The 21,086-nt window shown below is 47.8% G+C and overlaps 1 protein-coding gene across 1 annotated transcript in view; it reads right to left on the minus strand.

Annotated features, from left to right (window-relative positions):
- The window catches only part of LOC136624872 (lysosomal acid lipase/cholesteryl ester hydrolase-like), a 41,072-nt gene extending 20,832 nt beyond the window's left edge, over positions 1-20,240 (minus strand). Inside the window, exons 1-3 of the mRNA XM_066598801.1 lie at positions 20,117-20,240; positions 19,511-19,625; positions 12,814-13,012 (exon numbers count right to left, since the gene is read on the minus strand). Of these exons, the coding sequence (XP_066454898.1) occupies positions 12,814-13,012; positions 19,511-19,625; positions 20,117-20,236 (434 nt within the window). The 5' untranslated portion in view covers positions 20,237-20,240. The remainder of the gene's footprint in view (positions 1-12,813; positions 13,013-19,510; positions 19,626-20,116) is intronic.
- Between the last annotated feature and the right edge of the window lie 846 nt (positions 20,241-21,086).

Consider the following 21,086-nt stretch of genomic DNA (forward strand, 5'->3'; position numbering starts at 1 on the left):
GCACTGCCTCTTGCAACCTGCCCTGCTGATGCCCTTGACTCCCCCTCTGAAGACCTGTCCTCCTGAGTAAGCGTTGCACACCAGGTGGGGTCAGTCACCTCATCGTCCTGCTGCTCTTCCTCCGAATCCTCTGTGCGCTGCTCCCTCGGACTTACTGCCCTTACTACTACCTCACTGCAAGACAACTGTGTCTGATCGTCATCGTCCTCCTCACCCACAGAAAGTTGTTGAGACAGTTGGCGGAAGTCCCCAGCCTCTTCCCCCGGACCCCGGGAACTTTCGAATGGTTGGGCATCAGTGACGATAAACTCCTCTGGTGGGAGAGGAACCGCTGCTGCCCAATCTAAGCAGGGGCCCGAGAACAGTTCCTGGGAGTGTTCCCGCTCCTGAGCAGGTGTTATTGTAGTGGAGTGAGGAGGCTGGGAGGAAGGAGGAGCAGCAGACAGAGGATTCGGATTGGCAGCAGTGGACGGCGCAGAACTGCGGGTAGACGATAGGTTGCTCGAAGCACTTTCTGCCATCCAGGACAGGACCTGCTCACACTGCTCATTTTCTAATAACCGTCTCCCGCGTGGACCCATTAATTGGGCGATGAATGTGGGGACACCAGAAACGTGCCTCTCTCCGAATCGCGCAGCAGTCGGCTGCGACACACCTGGATCAGGAGCTTGGCCTGTGCCCACACCCTGACTTGGCCCTCCGCGTCCTCGGCCGCGTCCACGTCCTCTAGGCCTACCCCTACCCCTCAGCATGCTGTATTACCAGTGATTTGATTTCACAGGCAGCTAATAAATTGGCGCAAGACTGCAGGCCAAATATAATTTTTTCCCTTTTTTGAAAACGAAAGGCCCCACTGCCTCTAGTGAATGAATAATCTAAGTTTAATAACTGTGCTGTTTTCCTGCTAATGTGTCACAGAACGTGAGGGTAGCAGAGTTATTAACTGTGGCAGAGCAGGTATTTTTTTTCCCAATTAAGGAAAGCAAATGGCGAAGCCAGGAGTAAAACGTAGCTGGGTGCGTATGATTTTTACAGGTTGCACACGCAGCCGACACGTGTCCACCGGCGTTAGGACGGACAGAGGCAGGACAAATAGAATTATTTTCACTTGTTTTACAAGCAAAAGGCAGCACTGCGTATATTCTATGAATAATAACTGTGTTGTGGCCCTGCCAATACAATTCTTTCCCTGCAGTATCAATGGAGGGTGGAATGCTCTGCAGAGGCGATTTTGAGAAGCAAAAAAAAAATGCAGCACAGCTAACAGCAGCCTGGACAGTACTGCACACGGATAAATATGGCCCTAGAAAGGACCGTTGAGGTTCTTGAAGGCTACACTCACTCCTAACACTCTCCCTGCCTATGCAGCACTTCTGTCCCTAATGCCGGGTGCAACGCTCTGCAGAGCCGATTTTGAGGGAAAAAAAAATGGCACTGCTAACAGCAGCCAACACACAGCTATCAGTGGCCCTAATAAGGACCTTTGGGGGGTCTTGAAGCCTACACTAACTACGAATTCTTTCCCTACAGCAGCTCCGGTACAAACAGCACTGTCCCTCATCTAACTCACACGGCATCTGAGCCGAACCGCGGGAGGGGCCGACTTTTATGTTCGGGTGACACCTGATCTTCCCAGCCACTCACAGCAGGGGGGTGGTATAGGGCTTGAACGTCACAGGGGGAAGTTGTAATGCCTTCCCTGTCTTTCAATTGGCCAAAAAAAGCGCGCTAACGTCTCAGGGAAGGAAGTGAAAGTAACCAGAACACCGCATGGTGTTCGTTACGAATAACGAACATCCCGAACACCCTAATATTCGCACGAATATCAAGCTCGGAAGAACACGTTCGCTCATCTCTAATGTGTACATACATCTTTAACATTCCAAAATATCAGTCACAATATTGGACCAGGTAGGTCCTGACCATATGTACCTTAACTTGCAGCAAGGGTAGGGAAAGGGAACATAGAAGGTTTGAGGGGAAGGGAAAAGCAAGAAGACAGAGACGGATAAGACAAAAAAAAGGGGGGGGGGGGAGAAAAACAAATACAGGTCCCTATGTTCCGTAAGGGAAGGCATATAAGGCGTGGCAGTGGGGGATTTAATAACTGGCTGAAAACCCCTGTTGGAAAAGCTACCTAACGTTCTGTCCAGAGAGACTCTTATATTCATCAGAGTTTTGGAACTCCAGCCAATGATGCCACGTTTTGGCAAATTTTTCATGAGCGTCTTTGAGTGATGCTGTGAGCTCTTCCATCTCTCTGATCTCACATATAAGATGAAACCACAATTAAATAGAGGGCGGTAGTGTTTGTCTCCAAAGTTTGGGGACGGAAAAACAGAAATGTTTTCAGTTTTCTTCTCTAATAACAAAACAGAGACGGAATAGTGATGGAAGGTTCTATCTGGAATCTTTATACTCAGAGGATTCTTTTATGTGATAAATTTACTTTCCTACACCATCTACATTAGAGTACAAGTAGAAAAAAAACAGGGCTGCTAACTGTTCAGAAATTCTTGGGCAGTCCAAAAAATAGGACACTTTTTCCAGTGTACGTGAAAAAAAAAAATAGACGCATCCAGGATTTTTTTTAGGCTGGTTAATGACTTTAATTATCATCATTTTCCAGCTCACAGTTAATGCTGGTAATTAGATCTTATCAGTATCTGACCTATAAAAATGTATGACTTATCATCTTTATCATTCATTATGGTTTTTCAGTGTGTCCGTAAAAAATGTTGGCTCATGATTTTTGGATAAAAGAAAATTTCAGGTTGGAAGGAATGGAGGGAAGTTGCAGTGTTTTTCAGTTTGTGTCTATTTTCCCTATAAAACACAGACAAATGGAAACAAGAGTGCTTTCTTTTTGGTCCTATAAGAAGGCCTAAATGTCCCACCAAAAAAGGGAAAACAAAAATATTGGACAACTATGAAATAAAGAGAAATATTCAACTCTCTAAAGTATTAGTCCAAAATGCTTAAGGCCTCATGTCCACGGGCAAAATACGATTTTAAATCCGCAGCGGATCACCCGCATGCGGATCCGCATCCCATAGGGATGCATTGACCACCCGCGGGTAGATAAATACTCGCGGATGGTCAATAAAAGTGAATTAAAAAAAATATGGAGCATGAAAAAAAATGGACATGCTCCATTTTCATGAGGGACTACCGCGGGGACGGCTCCCACAGGCTTCTATTGAAGCCGTCCAGATCCGCGGGAGACCTAAATTAAGAATAACTTACCCGCAGTGGACCGGGCAGGTCTTCTCTTCTTCACGGATAGATCTTCTTTCTTCGGCCCAGCGGATGTGCCCCGCGCATGCGCGCGGCACGCTGCCGGCGTGCCGAGCACATCCGCCGGCCGAAAAAAGAAGATCCGGCTGTGAAGAAGAGAAGACCTGCCCGGTCCACTGCGGGTAAGTTTATTCTTATTTTCAGCGCTCATGTCTGCGGGGCAGGAGGGACCATGGAGAATCCGTAGCAGGCCTGATTTTCCTCGTGGACATGAGGCCTTAATAACTATCGGTTCTGAAAAGGTAAGAGGTATTTTTACATGGGACAGCTTATCGGACAAAAAGTTGCTCAAATGAGGGAATTTAAGCTATTGACAGACAAGACATTGAGAAAAAAATCGCTTATTAGGTTGGAGGCGGGCAGCCAAAAGACATCACCGTCATGCTCCATCAGCATTCATTGAATAACATAAGAAAAAGTCTTTGGGATGCCTGTTGGGCGCTTCTGCACCTGATAGTCATCCTGTGTAGAAGTACCGTAAGAGGTTGCATCGCTCAATGCAGCCACGTCTACCCTTTGTTCATTGGTGGTGCAGCGGGAGGTCAGTAACCCACATGCAGATTGTCTATCCTAAGATTAGGGCATCAATATGCTTTTCCTGGAAAACTAGAGATGAGCGAACGCGTTCGTCCGAGCTTGATATTCGTGCGAATATTAGGGTGTTCGGGATGTTCGTTATTCGTGACGAACACCATGCGGTGTTCTGGTTACTTTCACTTCCTTCCCTGAGACGTTAGCGCGCTTTTCTGGCCAATTGAAAGACAGGGAAGGCATTACAACTTCCCCCTGCAACGTTTAAGCCCTATACCACCCCCCTGCTGTGAGTGGCTGGCGAGATCAGGTGTTCGCCTAATATAAAAGTCGGCCCCTCCCGCGGCTCGCCTCAGATGCCTGGTGAGTTAGATGAGGGACAGTGCTGTTTATACCGGAGCTGCTGTAGGGAAAGAATTGGTAGTTAGTGTAGGCTTCAAGACCCCCCAAAGGTCCTTATTAGGGCCACTGATAGCTGTGTGTTGGCTGCTGTTAGCAGTGGGATTTTTTTTTTTCTCAAAATCGCCTCTGCAGACCGTTGCACCTGGCATTAGGGACAGAAGTGCTGCATAGGCAGGGAGAGTGTTAGGAGTGAGTGTAGCCTTCAAGAACCTCAACGGTCCTTTCTAGGGCCATATTTATCCGTGTGCAGTACTGTCCAGGCTGCTGTTGGCTGTGCTGCATTTTTTTTGGGCTTCTCAAAATCGCCTCTGCAGAGCATTCCACCCTCCATTGATACTGCAGGGAAAGAATTGTATAGGCAGGGCCACAACACAGTTATTATTCATAGAATATACGCAGTGCTGCCTGTTGGTGGGAAAAAACTGAAAACAAATCTATTTGTCCAGCCTCTGTCCGTCCTTACGGGCGGTGGACACGTGTGAGCTGCGTGAAAAACATTGCTAAATCATACGCAGCCAGCTACGCTTTACTGCTGGGTTCGCCATTTGCTTTCCTTAATTGGGAAAAAAAATACCTGCTCTGCCAGAGTTATAATAACTCTGCTACCCTCACGTTCTGTGACACATAAGCAGGGACACAGCACAGTTATTAAACTTCTCAGGTTCATTGAATATACGCAGTGCTGCCTGTTGGTGGGAAAAAACTGAAAACAAATCTATTTGTCCAGCCTGTGTCCGTCCTTACGCCTGTGGAGACGTGTGAGCTGCGTGAAAAACATTGCTAAATCATACGCAGCCAGCTACGCTTTACTGCTGGGTTCGCCATTTGCTTTCCTTAATTGGGAAAAAAAATACCTGCTCTGCCACCACAGTTAATAACTCTGCTACCCTCACGTTCTGTGACACATAAGCAGGGACACAGCACAGTTATTAAACTTCTCAGGTTCATTGAATATACGCAGTGCTGCCTGTTGGTGGGAAAAAACTGAAAACAAATCTATTTGTCCAGCCTGTGTCCGTCCTTACGCCTGTGGAGACGTGTGAGCTGCGTGAAAAACATTGCTAAATCATACGCAGCCAGCTACGCTTTACTGCTGGGTTCGCCATTTGCTTTCCTTAATTGGGAAAAAAAATACCTGCTCTGCCACAGTTAATAACTCTGCTACCCTCACGTTCTGTGACACATAAGCAGGGACACAGCACAGTTATTAAACTTCTCAGGTTCATTGAATATACGCAGTGCTGCCTGTTGGTGGGAAAAAACTGAAAACAAATCTATTTGTCCAGCCTGTGTCCGTCCTTACGCCTGTGGAGACGTGTGAGCTGCGTGAAAAACATTGCTAAATCATACGCAGCCAGCTACGCTTTACTGCTGGGTTCGCCATTTGCTTTCCTTAATTGGGAAAAAAAATACCTGCTCTGCCACAGTTAATAACTCTGCTACCCTCACGTTCTGTGACACATAAGCAGGGACACAGCACAGTTATTAAACTTCTCAGGTTCATTGAATATACGCAGTGCTGCCTGTTGGTGGGAAAAAACTGAAAACAAATCTATTTGTCCAGCCTGTGTCCGTCCTTACGCCTGTGGAGACGTGTGAGCTGCGTGAAAAACATTGCTAAATCATACGCAGCCAGCTACGCTTTACTGCTGGGTTCGCCATTTGCTTTCCTTAATTGGGAAAAAAAATACCTGCTCTCCAAGAGTTATAATAACTCTGCTACCCTCACGTTCTGTGACACATAAGCAGGGACACAGCACAGTTATTAAACTTAGATAATTCATTCACTAGAGGCAGTGGGGCCTTTCGTTTTCCAAAAAGGGCAAAAATTATATTTGGCCTGCAGTCTTGCGCCAATTTTTTCCTGCCTGTGAAATCAAATCACTGGTAATACAGCATGCTGAGGGGTAGGGGTAGGCCTAGAGGACGTGGACGCGGCCGAGGACGCGGAGGGCCAAGTCAGGGTGTGGGCACAGGCCAAGCTCCTGATCCAGGTGTGTCGCAGCCGACTGCTGCGCGATTAGGAGAGAGGCACGTTTCTGGCGTCCCCACATTCATCGCCCAATTAATGGGTCCACGCGGGAGACGGTTATTAGAAAATGAGCAGTGTGAGCAGGTCCTGTCCTGGATGGCAGAAAGTGCTTCGAGCAACCTATCGTCTACCCGCAGTTCTGCGCCGTCCACTGCTGCCAATCCGAATCCTCTGTCTGCTGCTCCTCCTTCCTCCCAGCCTCCTCACTCCACTACAATGACACCTGCTCAGGAGCGGGAACACTCCCAGGAACTGTTCTCGGGCCCCTGCTTAGATTGGGCAGCAGCGGTTCCTCTCCCACCAGAGGAGTTTATCGTCACTGATGCCCAACCATTCGAAAGTTCCCGGGGTCCGGGGGAAGAGGCTGGGGACTTCCGCCAACTGTCTCAACAACTTTCTGTGGGTGAGGAGGACGATGACGATCAGACACAGTTGTCTTGCAGTGAGGTAGTAGTAAGGGCAGTAAGTCCCAGGGAGCAGCGCACAGAGGATTCGGAGGAAGAGCAGCAGGACGATGAGGTGACTGACCCCACCTGGTGTGCAACGCTTACTCAGGAGGACAGGTCTTCAGAGGGGGAGTCAAGGGCATCAGCAGGGCAGGTTGCAAGAGGCAGTGCAGTGGCCAGGGGTAGAGGCAGGGCCAGACCGAATAATCCACCAAGTGTTTCCCAAAGCGCCCCCTCGCGCCATGCCACCCTGCGGAGGCCGAGGTGCTCTAAGGTCTGGCAGTTTTTCACAGAGACGCCTGACGACCGACGAACAGTGGTGTGCAACCTTTGTCGCGCAAAGCTCAGCCGCGGAGCCAACACCAACAGCCTCACCACCACCACCATGCGCAGACATATGATGGCCAAGCACCCCGCAAGGTGGGACAAAGGCCGTTCACCGCCTCCGGTTTGCACCCCTGCCTCTCCCCCTGTGCCCCAACCTGCCACTGAGATGCAACCCCCCTCTCAGGACACAGGCACTACCGCCTCATGGCCTGCACCCACACCCTCATCTCCGCTGTCCTCGGCCCCATCCAGCAGTGTAGTTCAGCGCACCGTTCAGCCGTCGCTTGCGCAAGTGTTCGAGCGCAAGCGCAAGTACGCCGCCACGCACCCGCACGCTCAAACGTTAACCGTCCGCATCGCAAAATTCATCAGCCTTGAGATGCTGCCGTATAGGGTTGTGGAAACGGAGTCCTTCAAAAGTATCATGGAGGCGGCGGCCCCGCGCTACTCAGTTCCCAGTCGCCACTACTTTTCCCGATGTGCCGTCCCAGCCCTGCACGACCACGTCTCCCGCAACATTGTGCGCGCCCTCACCAACGCGGTTACTGCCACGGTCCACTTAACTACGGACACGTGGACAAGCACAGGCGGGCAGGGCCACTACATCTCCCTGACGGCACATTGGGTGAATTTAGTGGAGGCTGGGACAGAGTCAGAGCCTGGGACCGCTCACGTCCTACCCACCCCCAGAATTGCGGGCCCCAGCTCGGTGCTGGTATCTGCGGAGGTGTATGCTTCCTCCACTAAAGCACCCTCCTCCTCCTCCTCCTCTGTCTCACAATCAAGATGTGTTAGCAGCAGCATGTCGCCAGCAGTCGGTGTCGCGCGGTGTGGCAGCACAGCGGTGGGCAAGCGTCAGCAGGCCGTGCTGAAACTACTCAGCTTAGGCGATAAGAGGCACACGGCCCACGAACTGCTGCAGGGTCTGACACAGCAGACCGACCGCTGGCTTGCGCCGCTGAGCCTCCAACCGGGCATGGTCGTGTGTGACAACGGCCGTAACCTGGTGGCGGCTCTGCAGCTCGGCAGCCTCACGCACGTGCCATGCCTGGCCCACGTCTTTAATTTGGTGGTTCAGCGCTTTCTGAAAAGCTACCCACGCTTGTCAGACCTGCTCGTAAAGGCGCGCCGGCTCTGCGCACATTTCCGCAAGTCCCACACGGACGCTGCCACCCTGCGCACCCTGCAACATCACTTTAAGCTGCCAGTGCACCGACTGCTGTGCGACGTGCCCACACGGTGGAACTCTACGCTCCACATGTTGGCCAGGCTCTATGAACAGCGTAGAGCTATAGTCGAATACCAACTCCAACATGGGCGGCGCAGTGGGAGTCAGCCTCCTCAATTCCTTTCAGAAGAGTGGGCCTGGTTGGCAGACATCTGCCATGTCCTTGGTAATTTTGAGGAGTCTACCCAGGTGGTGAGCGGCGATGCTACAATCATTAGCGTCACCATTCCTCTGCTATGCATCTTGAGAAATTCCCTGCAAACCATAAAGGCAGCTGCTTTGCGCTCGGAAACGGGGGCGGGGGAAGACAGTATGCCGCTGGATAGTCAGGGCACCCTCCTGTCTATTTCTCAGCGCGTACAGGAGGAGGAGGAGGAGCATGAGGAGGATGAGGAGGAGGGGGAAGAGACAGCTTGGCCCGCTGCTGACGGTACACCGGCTGATTGCCTGTCATCCTTTCAGCGTGTATGGCCTGAGGAGGAGGAGGAGGAGGAGGAGGAGGATCCTGATAGTGATCTTCCTAGTGAAGACAGCCATGTGTTGCGTACAGGTACCCTGGCACACATGGCTGACTTCATGTTAGGATGCCTTTCTCGTGACCCTCGCGTTGCACGCATTCTGGCCACTACGGATTACTGGGTGTACACACTGCTCGATCCACGGTATAAGGAGAACCTGCCCACTCTGATTCCCGAAGAGGAAAGGGGTTCGAGAGTGTTGCTATACCACAGGACCCTTGCGGACAAGCTGATGGTAAAATTCCCAGCCGACAGCGCTAGTGGCAGAAGGCGCAGTACCGAGGGCAAGGTAGCAGGGGATGTGCGTAGATCGAGCAGTATGTACATCCCAGGCAGTGCAACAGTCTTTAACCCTTTCCAATCCAATTTGTATTCTGGTTTTCCTAGGGGGCTTACTCTTTTTCTGCTGTTATACAATAGCGCTATCTGCTGGCTAAAGCCAGTACTGCATGAGGTGACACGTTGGATAGGCTCTGACAGCAGAGAGGCTGGCAATATACAGTAAGAGAACCCCGACGGACGTCTTCCAACATCGGAGCTGTACAGCCTTAAATCATATTGTCTTCAGAGGTCAGACAGTGGATTGGAAAGGGTTAAGGGCCTGGCCAGCTTTATGGCTCCCCACCAAGACTGTGTCACCGCTCCCCAGTCACGGCTGAGTCGGCGGGAGCACTGTAAAAGGATGGTGAGGGAGTACGTAGCGGATCGCACGACCATCCTTGGTGACGCCTCTGCCCCCTACAACTACTGGGTGTCGAAGCTGGACACGTGGCCTGAACTAGCCCTGTATGCCCTTGAGGTGCTTGCTTGTCCTGCGGCTAGCGTCTTGTCGGAGAGGGTGTTTAGTGCGGCTGGGGGAATCATCACCGATAAGCGTAGCCGCTTGTCAACCGACAGTGCCGACAGGCTAACACTCATCAAGATGAACAAAGGCTGGATTTCGCCAGACTTCTGTTCTCCACCAGCGGACAGCAGCGATACGTAAGCAATACGTAGGCTGCACCCGCGGATGGAAGCTACGTTCTCTCTCACCATCCAAAACGGGGACATTTCTGCTTCATCAATCTGTGTCTAATATTCCTCCTCCTCCTCCTGCTCCTCCTCCTGAAACCTCACGTAATCACGCTGAACGGGCAATTTTTCTTAGGGCCACAAGGCTCACTCAAATAATTTTTCAGAACAATTTTTATAAGTTTCAATTAGCTTAAAAGCGTTGGAACTTTAACTTGAACCAATTTTTCGTTACACTGGGCTGCCTCCAGGCCTAGTTACCACTTAAGCCACATTAACCAAAGCGATTCACCTGCCATCTTGGTTGGGCATGGCCAATTTTTACTGAGGTACATTAGTACTGTTGGTACACCAATTTTTTGGGGCCCTCACCTACAGTGTAATCATAGTAATTTCTATGTTCTTCGCCTGCACTCATGGTACAGAAAGGTGTGTGGGGTTGGCCTACAGTTTAGCTACATAAATGTCACTTGTGCCTTGGCTATACTAAGGCTACTGAAATGGAACGAAGACTGCGCTCCCGCTATACTGCTGCTTCAGAATTGTTACTGGGGCCTGTCTTGAGTGCTACTATTGCTTACATGGAACGAAGACTGCGCTCCCGCTATACTGCTGCTTCAGAATTGTTACTGGGGCCTGTCTTGAGTGCTACTATTGCTTACATGGAACGAAGACTGCGCTCCCGCTATACTGCTGCTTCAGAATTGTTACTGGGGCCTGTCTTGAGTGCTACTATTGCTTACATGGAACGAAGACTGCGCTCCCGCTATACTGCTGCTTCAGAATTGTTACTGGGGCCTGTCTTGAGTGCTACTATTGCTTACATGGAACGGACACGTGGAGAGGACACGTAGTGCCTCAAAAACATCCCCCTCCTCCTCCAACAGGGAAAACATTGTTGGCAAATGCCTTTGCATTGGTTCGTCTGGCGGCAGTCCAAGAATTTCACCTTTACCGACACTACAAGAGAGCCCCCCCACCATCCCCCCGCCACGGCCCACTTAATCCTGGCCACATTCCGAAAACCAACAAAATACAACCGTGGTACTAGGTCCGCAGTCACCACCACATTACCACCAACGCGGTTACTGTTAAGGTGCATATAACCACGGACACGTGGAGAGGACACGTAGTGCCTCAAAAACATCCCCCTCCTCCTCCAACAGGGAAAACATTGTTGGCAAATGCCTTTGCATTGGTTCGTCTGGCGGCAGTCCAAGAATTTCACCTTTACCGACACTACAAGAGAGCCCCCCCACCATCCCCCCGCCACGGCCCACTTAATCCTGGCCACATTCCGAAAACCAACAAAATACAACCGTGGTACTAGGTCCGCAGTCACCACCACATTACCACCAACGCGGTTACTGTTAAGGTGCATATAACCACGGACACGTGGAGAGGACACGTAGTGCCTCAAAAACATCCCCCTCCTCCTCCAACAGGGAAAACATTGTTGGCAAATGCCTTTGCATTGGTTCGTCTGGCGGCAGTCCAAGAATTTCACCTTTACCGACACTACAAGAGAGCCCCCCCACCATCCCCCCGCCACGGCCCACTTAATCCTGGCCACATTCCGAAAACCAACAAAATACAACCGTGGTACTAGGTCCGCAGTCACCACCACATTACCACCAACGCGGTTACTGTTAAGGTGCATATAACCAGTCTGACTGGGGCATGCAGACACCTTGACAGAATGAATAGTGTGTGGCACATAGGTTCCCCATTGCTATGCCCACGTGTGCAGCTCCTGATGGCGGTGGCACAGGATTGTATTTCTCATTGCTTCTGTACAGCATTGTGGGCTATCGCCCCGCCCCTATTAAAGAGGGTCGCTACCTAGCCGTGCCAACCCTGTGCAGTGTGTGCCTGCGGTCCCTCGTCGTGGCAGACGCACTTCTAAATAGACATGAGGGTGGTGTGGCATGAGGGCAGCTGAAGGCTGCGCAGGGACAGTTTGGTGTGCGCTGTGGGGGGGAGGGGGTGCGGTTGGGCAGCATGTAACTCAGGAGAAGTGGCAGTGGAGTGTCATGCAGGCAGTGATTGTGCTTTGTTGGAGGTAGTGTGGTGCTTAGCAAAGGTATGCCATGCTAATGAGCGCTTTTCAGAAGTAAAAGTTGTTGGGAGGGGGGGGGGCCCACTCTTGCCGCTATTGTGGCTTAATAGTGGGACCTGTGAACTTAGGATGCAGCCCAACATGTAGCCCCTCGCCTGCCCTATCCGTCACTGTGTCATTCCCATCACTTTCCTGAATTGCCCAGATTTTCACACATGAAAACCTTAGCGAGCATCGGCGAAATACAAAAATGTTCTGGTCGCCCATTGACTTCAATGGGGTTCGTTGTTCGAAACGAACCCTCGAGCATCACGGGAAGTTCGTTACGAATAACGAACACCCGAACATTTTGGTGTTCGCTCATCTCTATGGAAAACCCCTTTAAGTTAATTAAGTTTATGGGGAAATTGTCATGTATTTGGGCATTATCTTTGCACAGTATACAGTGGATCCAACGCTTTTAAGTGTATGAGAGAAGGCAAACATCATATACATAAGTGATTGTGGAATAGCTCATTTCAGTTTCATAGGCACTATTCTCTCCCCCCCCCCCCCCCCCCCCTTCTGTTTTCCTACACTTTCACATAACTATTACCAGAGGAGTAGCTAAAGGCTCATGGGCCTGGATGCAAAAAGTTCAGCATGGGAGCCCTCCCACAACTTTACTCTGCATCGTTGGGTCTCTTAAGAAGCCCATCAATGCAATACTAGCTGTCGGGGCATTGCTAGAATCTTAAAAGCTTAGGCAAAAGCTAAATAAAAGGGACCCAATGCAAAATCTGTAACATGGTTCCCTAACCATCTATGTGCCATTCATAATACTGGTGTTGTCTTATATGATAGAATGGCCTTTAGGCCTCCTAAGGCTCCAGGGCCCGGTAGTGACCGCTACCTCTGTAGACAGTAGGTAGACCAAGGTAGACAGTGCAGTCTGGTTTACTACCTTAAAAAAATATGCATACCTAAAAGCCCAGAATTCCCTGTCTGCGGCGGACAGAGTCTTGTGTTTTCGAGACCAGGTATTACCCCGACTGTTTCCCATCCACACGTCATATCCTGCATCTGCCAGGATAAAGGCCAGACTATTGTAGTCAAAGTTTGTGACCCAGTTGGTGGCATCCGCAAGCAGACCATGCTGTAGTAATACCACTGGTTTCAGTCCTAAAAGAGTATAATGTGTGTAAATTAATAGGTAGCACATAAGCAATACTTTGTATTTTTCTCTGTAACCACGCAAGTATGTATGCATATATAAATGGGATTAGAACAGAAGTGCATGAATAGTTACAGTTACACATCTATCACATCAGAGAGCAGCAAACCCAGATAGCCAGACACTTGTGAAGTGGGCCATACAAGAATATGCTGACACTTCTTTGCAAAAGTGCTGGTAGTAAGAAACAGTTGTTACCCGTGTCCGTGTGTTGTAGTGACCACTCCGTGTTTTTAAACTGATGGAATACAGAAAGTGCTTACACCTCTTAGTGCCACAACCTCCTTCTTCTACTTGGACTGCATTTAAAGACCTTACTGAAACTGTTTCTGAGTAGTGTTGCTCGTTGTCATCAAGTGATAAAATTGGGTCAATTTTTGATAAATCAGAGCAGATTGCCATTCTATTGGCTTTCTGCAGAAAGGACAGGTGTGTTGGCTCAGCACTGCTGCCTTGTAGTGCTAAAGTTCTAGGTTGGAATCTGAGTTTGATGGGGATTTGAACCTGGGACCACACGACTGCAGGATGGCAGTGCTAACCACTAGGTCACCTCCACTGGAACATGTTTCCGACCAAATTGGAGAACCTGATTTTTACACCTATAGACTGTAATCGATGTTGGAATTGGGGGTCCTGATTCACAACCATTTTTTAAAATCGGGTTGGGATTATTTGAATGATCAATTAACGCTATTTCTGAGTACCTCCATAATTTAGATTGGGGTGGTGTGGGGTGAGTAATAATAATGTCTGTTCAGAGTTTTGGTATACATCTATTTGCTCGTGTATATTATGTTGATAATCATTACAAGGTGAAGGTATTCCTCCACTTCAACAAGACACTCTACATGCACCCTAGCAGCCAGCGGTGCTCTTCAAGGAAGGCAACTGTCTGAGAAATAGGTCAGCTTTACAGTAAAAGGCATACCGTTATAACAGAACACATTTCTTCAGTAGTGCACCCTGAAGAACGTTTGCATAATACATTTTGAACAAACAACTGAAAGTAGGTCGTAGGAATAACTTCTTGTTCCAGAAAGGGACACTCTTGAAGGAGTCATATGTGCAGTATTGTATTTCCCACAGACAATTTAACTTCAAGTGCTCGGTGTGCACAGAAGTGTCCTTGACATCAAGAGCTCTGAAGAGAGTAACTCATAAATGAATGAAGAAAATGTCCCGAGGAAAGAATATTAACTCAACATTATCAAGTGGAAGTGGTGTACGAGCACTAAGTTCACACCGAGGTTTTTCATCCTGCTGAAACATCTCTTTTTATGTAAAAACTGAAAAATGATGTCAAACGGGATGATGCAATAATTACCTTGAGCAACACACTGGCTTCTTCATTGGTGCACCTGGAAGAAAAGTTCAGTCCAACCAAAGAAAATCCTAACACACATAATTATGCATTTCGGCCCGTCTAGCCTTTTTCAACTGTCATCACTGATGGGTCAGTATGCTTCCTTTATTATACTGCTAGTGTGCAATAAAATCAGTTAAGCAGAAGAAGCGTGTGCGGAGATTTCCTTTGGATGGTGCAGCAGGCGGTCCATCCTGTAGCATCCAGTTGCCACAGATTTGTATTATATAATAAGGCTATGCTCATGCCTTCGTCAGAGTCTCCATTAGAAACCTCCTTTACAGATTCCATCTCAGTGTGCTGCGCTAGTTTTCCTGGTAGTGGGACAGATGCCATCACGGAACCTGACAGACCCTATTATAAATAATTGGGGGTGTTGCCGTTGGTATCTATTATATCATGGATTCATTACAGTTTGAATCCAGCTTTACAGATTTGAATTTCATAGCACAGATGGTAACCCAGCGTAAGGCCGCATGCACGCGGCAGGTATCAATTCCGACAGCAGAATCCAGCCCTGACCGCGGCTGGTGAGCCCGCGTACCTGTCTTCTCTCTTTTTCTGTACTGCAGATGGTTCGGCTGTCAGACATGCGCAGTACAGAATTTCCAGTGCCGTCGCTAGGCCATGACGCAGGTACCCTAGCCAATCCGGAATTGACATTATGGGTGGGACGGCTTCGATTGACTTCAATGGAAGCGGTCCGTGCGGAGCCCGTACAGAAATGGAGTATGCTGCGATTTTTCATCCGCAATTGGTTGCTGCTCATGTGCATGAAGAATCACTTTTGCATTGCATGCTATCGAGGGTTATTGCTGCAGAATCCGGAGGCGATCGCTTGAAATGTGATGTGAACAGACACTAAAGCCGGATTCACATGAGAGTATGCGTATTAACGTGAGCATGAGCGTTGCATTTTTGCAGAATGAATTATGCTTTATTCATTTGCATGCGGCAAACAAAGGCCCATTGGTTAAAGATTCCAGATAATTTCCAGTGGAACTACGCAATGTATCACTTTTTTGCCCACCCCCCCTAATGACTTCTATGGGGACCTTTGGTGCGCAAATGCACAGGAAAATAGAGCATGGTGCGTTTTTTTTTCACGACTGAGAAAAAATATGTGCATGTGAACGAAACCATTGAAATCAAAGGGTTCTATTATCTGCATATTTTGTGCGTAAATTTTGCACACGCAAATATGCCCATGTGACGCTGCCCCTAGGGACGTTCACAGTATGAATCTGTAAGATTATTCTAGTCTCCTCCAGAACATACTCACCTATTTAGGTTACTTTTACACGTAATGATCGGTCACCTGTCACACCGGGCAGTCAGTTTAAACCAAGGACAAATCTTTTTTTCTATAGGATCATTCAGTCGTTCAGTGTGTTTAACCAGCCAATGATGATCGAGTCAAGGAGGATTTTTATACTTGCATGAAATGAACAATGAGCAAACAAATGATCATATCTTGATCAATCCTTGGCCGCGTTTACACTGAATATTTATTGTTGATCCAGAGATCTCTTGAACAATAATTATTCCGTGTAAAAGCACCTTAATAGAGCAAAGTTATCACTTCTATTCCTTCTTTACTTTACACTGAAGAGTCCATTAAGGCCTCCCTCATACAGGCGTTTTTGTACAGCGCTTAGCGCTGCCTTTTCAGCGCTGCGCTAAATGCTGTACAATGCACCCATTCATTTCAATGGGGCTGCTCACACAAGTGTCAAAATGCTGCACTTTGACAGTGATGCATGTTCTATCTTTGGCCGTTTTCAGCCCTGTGTCGCCCATTAAAATGAATGGGCAGCGGTTTCCGCATTGCTGAAAACATGGCACAGCTTGGTACCACATTTTTGGCAGCGCTAAACACAAATGCTAGCTGCACTACTTTAAAAAAAAGGAATACTTACCTAGCTGCCGCCGTTGGGGTCCCCAACGCTTTTCTCCGGAGCTCCGTGCAGGCTGCCAGGCACTTGTGAAATCCCCGCCTCCCAGCGAGAGATTGCTCTGATTGGTTCAGGAGCGTCAGCTCTGCCAATCAGAGCCCGCACTTGATGCACCAATCACAGTCATTCAATGAATGGGTGTGATTGGTGCATCCAGCGCTGGCTGTGATTGGCAGAGCCTGCTGACACTTAGTGGGCTGAGCCAATCAGTGCAATCTCTTGCTGGAGGCAGGGCCTTCAAACCCCGTCACTAGCAAAAGATCCTCTGTCGGCGATGACAAGTGTCGGGAGCTCCAGAAAGCAGCGGGATGGACCCAGACAGCGCCAGCTAGGTGAGAATTGATTTTTTTCAGCTGTGCTGAAAACGCGACCAAAATGTTGTAAAAAAATACATGAAAACGCTGCGTATCTGCCAACGCCTGTGTGAGGGAGGCCTAAGGGATTGTATGTTGGGCCACATTCCCTACAGAAACTACATCTGTATCCGAGTTTGAAGGGTTTCTCAGGGACTACAAGATGATTGCAGGAAAAAATCCAGCTCATCAAATACTTGGAAAAATAGTAGAAAACCAAAAACCTTTAATTGACAATGATTTAAAATGTTTTGATGTGAGACCACAACACGCCAGCTATGACTAAGGGTGCCAGATGGCATTGCAAATGCGTCAGTGGGAATAACAACACCATGGCGCATTGTGGTCTCACATCAAAATATTTTAATCATTTTTACTTAAAGGGGTTTTGTTATTAAAACACGACACCATTCCCAGCTGGGTCCTGCCTAAAATAAATGAGGGTATACTCCCCTTTCATGGGGCCCCGGTATGCAGCTCATAGCGGGCATGAGCAGTGACTTCCGGGTAGACAGGCCTGGGGAAGCATGTGACCACTGCGGCCAATCTGAGACTGCAGTAACACCCTCAGCACTCATATTCTAGCCACCATGATGCCAGGAGTTTGGGAACATGACACTACGGGCTTTTGAGTTGCTGGATTAATTACATGCTTCCACCTAGCCGTCTACCTGGAAATTACCGCTGATGCCAGCACTGGCTATCAGCTGCGTTACGGGACCGCAGAAGAGGAGAGTATACCCTCATTTGTTATTTTAGGCAGAGTCCAGCTGGAGAATGTTTGTTTTTTTTTATGACAAAACCCTTTTAAAAGCTTTTAATTTTATACTATTTTTTCCAAGTATTAGATGAACTGGATTTTCTCCTGCATATATTCACACAGCTTTTGGCCAAGTGTATCTGTGCTCTGTTCAGAGGCGGTAGTGAGATGGACTTCTTTCTTATAGAACTAGAACAATGATGGCCTATCCTAAGAAAAGACCATCAATATTTGGTCGGGGGGGGGGGGGGTCCTTTGAGCCACTACCCAACCTCTTTACTTGATAACAATGTAGTTCCTCTGTAGAGGAGAGTCTTGCAGAGGTTCTCACCACCCACAAAAAAAAGGACCAAGGACAACCTCTTCTTAAAAGGGCCCTCCATAGCAGCTCCATGGTTGCAATGGGCTCTAATAGAATTAGGTTTGCTTTTTTACCTTTGTATCAATATTTGGGAGATTTTCTATACACACAAGTAGTGAAGGAAAAGGCTCTCGAAGAGCAGAACCTGCTGTATATGTATTCACAAACCAAAGATGTAAAATCACTTACTTTGAGGGAGGGTCTGTAAATCCAAGATGGTGTGAAGTAAAAGGCTAGAAGAATTAGATCCACTTCCGTCATTGGTTTTTATTTTTTTTCCTTTTTTCGGAAGCTGTCTCAAGCACCTATCTACGTTTAATCCTCAGTATAATTATTCCAAATCCCATCTAAGGTATGGGAGGCATGGGCAAGCAACTTCTGTATTGGTTGCAGCTTTCCAAACAGAGACTCTGCGCCTCATCACCCACAGTGGCCTTTCACTTAGCACCATCTTGGATCTACAGGGGAGGTCTGAAACTTCCATAGACCCTCCCTCGAAGTAAATGATTTTACATCTTTGGTTTGTGAATACATATACAGCAGGTTCTACATTTGGAGCTCAGGAGCCTTTTCTTTCACTACTTTTGTGTATATTTCTTTTTCCGAAACTCCATTTGTGTTTCTTGCCACCCCCCCACACCACCACCACCTGTTACGCTCTCCTTCAGTGGATGTCTATTTGATGGAGTATTGACCTGCAACACCCATTGGACATACAGGGATTTTGGGTGTGGTGGCCTACCCATAAAGGTCTGGCCTCCCACACCAGGGAAGTCCCCATCACTAATTCCTTTGCTATTGACACATTTAGGCTGCCTGTCCACGGGCGGGTTTGAATCGCATTCCCCGCGGCAATAATCCGCCCGCGGGAAATGCAGTGAAAGCTCTCCATAGCGTTGCTATGGAAAGCGCAGCCCCCGTGTCCATGAGCGGAGAATCATCGCAATTCTCCGCTTGCGGGCGGCAATTCACAGCATGCTGCGAATTTACCACGATTCTCCGCGGTCAGCCTATCTGTCATATAGGCTGACAGCGGAGATCCATCTACCGGCTCCTGCTTCCGGGCAGCGGTATCCCGCGGCGGATCTCTGCAGGGCCTATGGACATGCAGCCTTACTCTTAGACAATTGTTTTTCGTTTTAGGAGATTTTCTAGATATTGCTGATGAACAGATACAAAGGTTTTAACTGTGTAAAGCCCTCTGCACATGGGCGGAAATTCCGTGGCAGGATTTCCCGCAGAATTTCTGCCCGTGCCCACCTGCAAAACGCAATCCTATGCAGACGGCCCGATTTGTCCACATGAAAACACACATGGAAAACAAATCGCGGCACGTTCTATTTCTGTGCAGGTCTCACAGAGGCCCACACAGAGATGTCACCCCTGGCACGCCGACTCCGCTCTGCGCATGTGCCGGCTGGATGGCAGCCGACACATCACAGAGAGGAGAAGACACGGAGGAACGTGAGCCGCACTGCTCCCTGCAGGGGCGCTGGTCGGATACCGGTGCAAGAATTCTCGCAGCGGGATCCGACCTGGCTGTCTGCAGGCGGCCTAATCCATATTAAATTCTAATATATTGTATATCACAGACCGTTAGTGCTCTAAATAAATGTAAAAAATTAATACCGCAAAATGGACAAGCAAAATCTACCTCCAGAATGATGCCTAATGCCATGTGGTATTCGGTTGACACTTAGGATGTACCCATCATCAGTGGTCACTTCATATTCCTCACTAGGATATCCCCGGTACATGATTAGTTGAGGCTATAAGATGTAATATCAGGTATTATTATATCATATTACTAATAACTTTATTAACGGTTTACTGGCTACGAAAAAGTAATTAAAATGAAAGGTTAAAGGTTGTAACTTGTAGCTGCAAAATGTGTCACAGGGCTTCCAACTATGATGCTTCATTAAAAGTACTGGTCACCTCATCCGAAGAAGAGAGGCCTTATGGACCTTCTAAAGCTCCAGGGCCCGGGTGCAACAGCACCCACTATAATGATATCCCTGGTTCCAGAGATTAGAACTTGTGGATGTTAAATAAAGGGTTTTTATTGTAAAAAAGTAGTAAAAAATATATAATTTTGGTATCATTGTAATCATACTGACCCACAGAAGAAAAGTCATTAATACTGCATGATGAATGCCATAAGCAAAATACAATGACAGAAGTCATGTGCGCTTCACCCCGCCCTCTAAAAAATTAAGTTATACATACATACAATACTTATTAACAAAAGTAAACTTACCACAGTCATAGAACACTCAGGGTCAGGATGGTAAGTAACGCATTGATTCTCACTGTGGTCAATCAGGATGTGGCTGGCACATCCATGTATCATAATGGTTACTACAAACCAACGCCACATTTTGGGCCTATTGCAAAGCACAAAAAAACACAGGTATTTGAATGGCACTAGAGTGTAATACTATAGAATCTCTTACAGGACTGTGTGATGAGAGAAATAAGCTACGTTTAAAGGAGGTGGTAGCTGTTAATAACTTTGATATGTGAATGTTTTCTTCAGCCATTAATAACATGTTTTAATGCAAAGAACTTGTCATTTCTAGTAATGATAATGTAGAAGCCATTTACAGATTTATTAGAGAATACTAATCCCTAAAATATCATTTTAAAGGTCTCCAAAAAAGTTGAGTTTTACACAAGCAAAAAACAGGCATACTTTTGCATTCATGTTACAGGTGGAAATCCTGGCCTGGCTGCAGGTAGACTGACTCAAACCAACAGGGATCTATAGTGCTGATAGTTTTGGTCACTAGACCCGAAATCAAGGTTGTGTGCTCATATTATGCTCGTATGAAAGCTACCTTCCCGCAATCCATCTACAAGACCCTGTTGACATCGAATTTTTGTTTTATGTTCAATGCATGACGTACAGTGGTTATAAAAAGATGAATCATTTCAGATTTCTTTCCACCTACAATGCCATGATTTACAGGGATTCTGATTACCCCATGTAAAGTTCAGCTCTTCTAGAAGGATTTTCCTGACATTTTCTTAGTTGGTCTTACAGCACATCAAAGGGGTCTGATTGTTGGAAGGTATCAGTCACGAGAAGGGGACCAAAACATGTCCAAGACATTACATATACCAGGGAACACAATGAATACGGCCATCAAGAAGTGGGTTAAATTGGCACAACAGTGACATTACCAAGAACTGGACGTCCCTCAAAAATTGATGACAAAGCCAAAAGA

This window comes from Eleutherodactylus coqui, chromosome 4 (assembly GCF_035609145.1).
Source record: "Eleutherodactylus coqui strain aEleCoq1 chromosome 4, aEleCoq1.hap1, whole genome shotgun sequence".
In the NCBI taxonomy this organism is placed as follows: domain Eukaryota; kingdom Metazoa; phylum Chordata; class Amphibia; order Anura; family Eleutherodactylidae; genus Eleutherodactylus; species Eleutherodactylus coqui.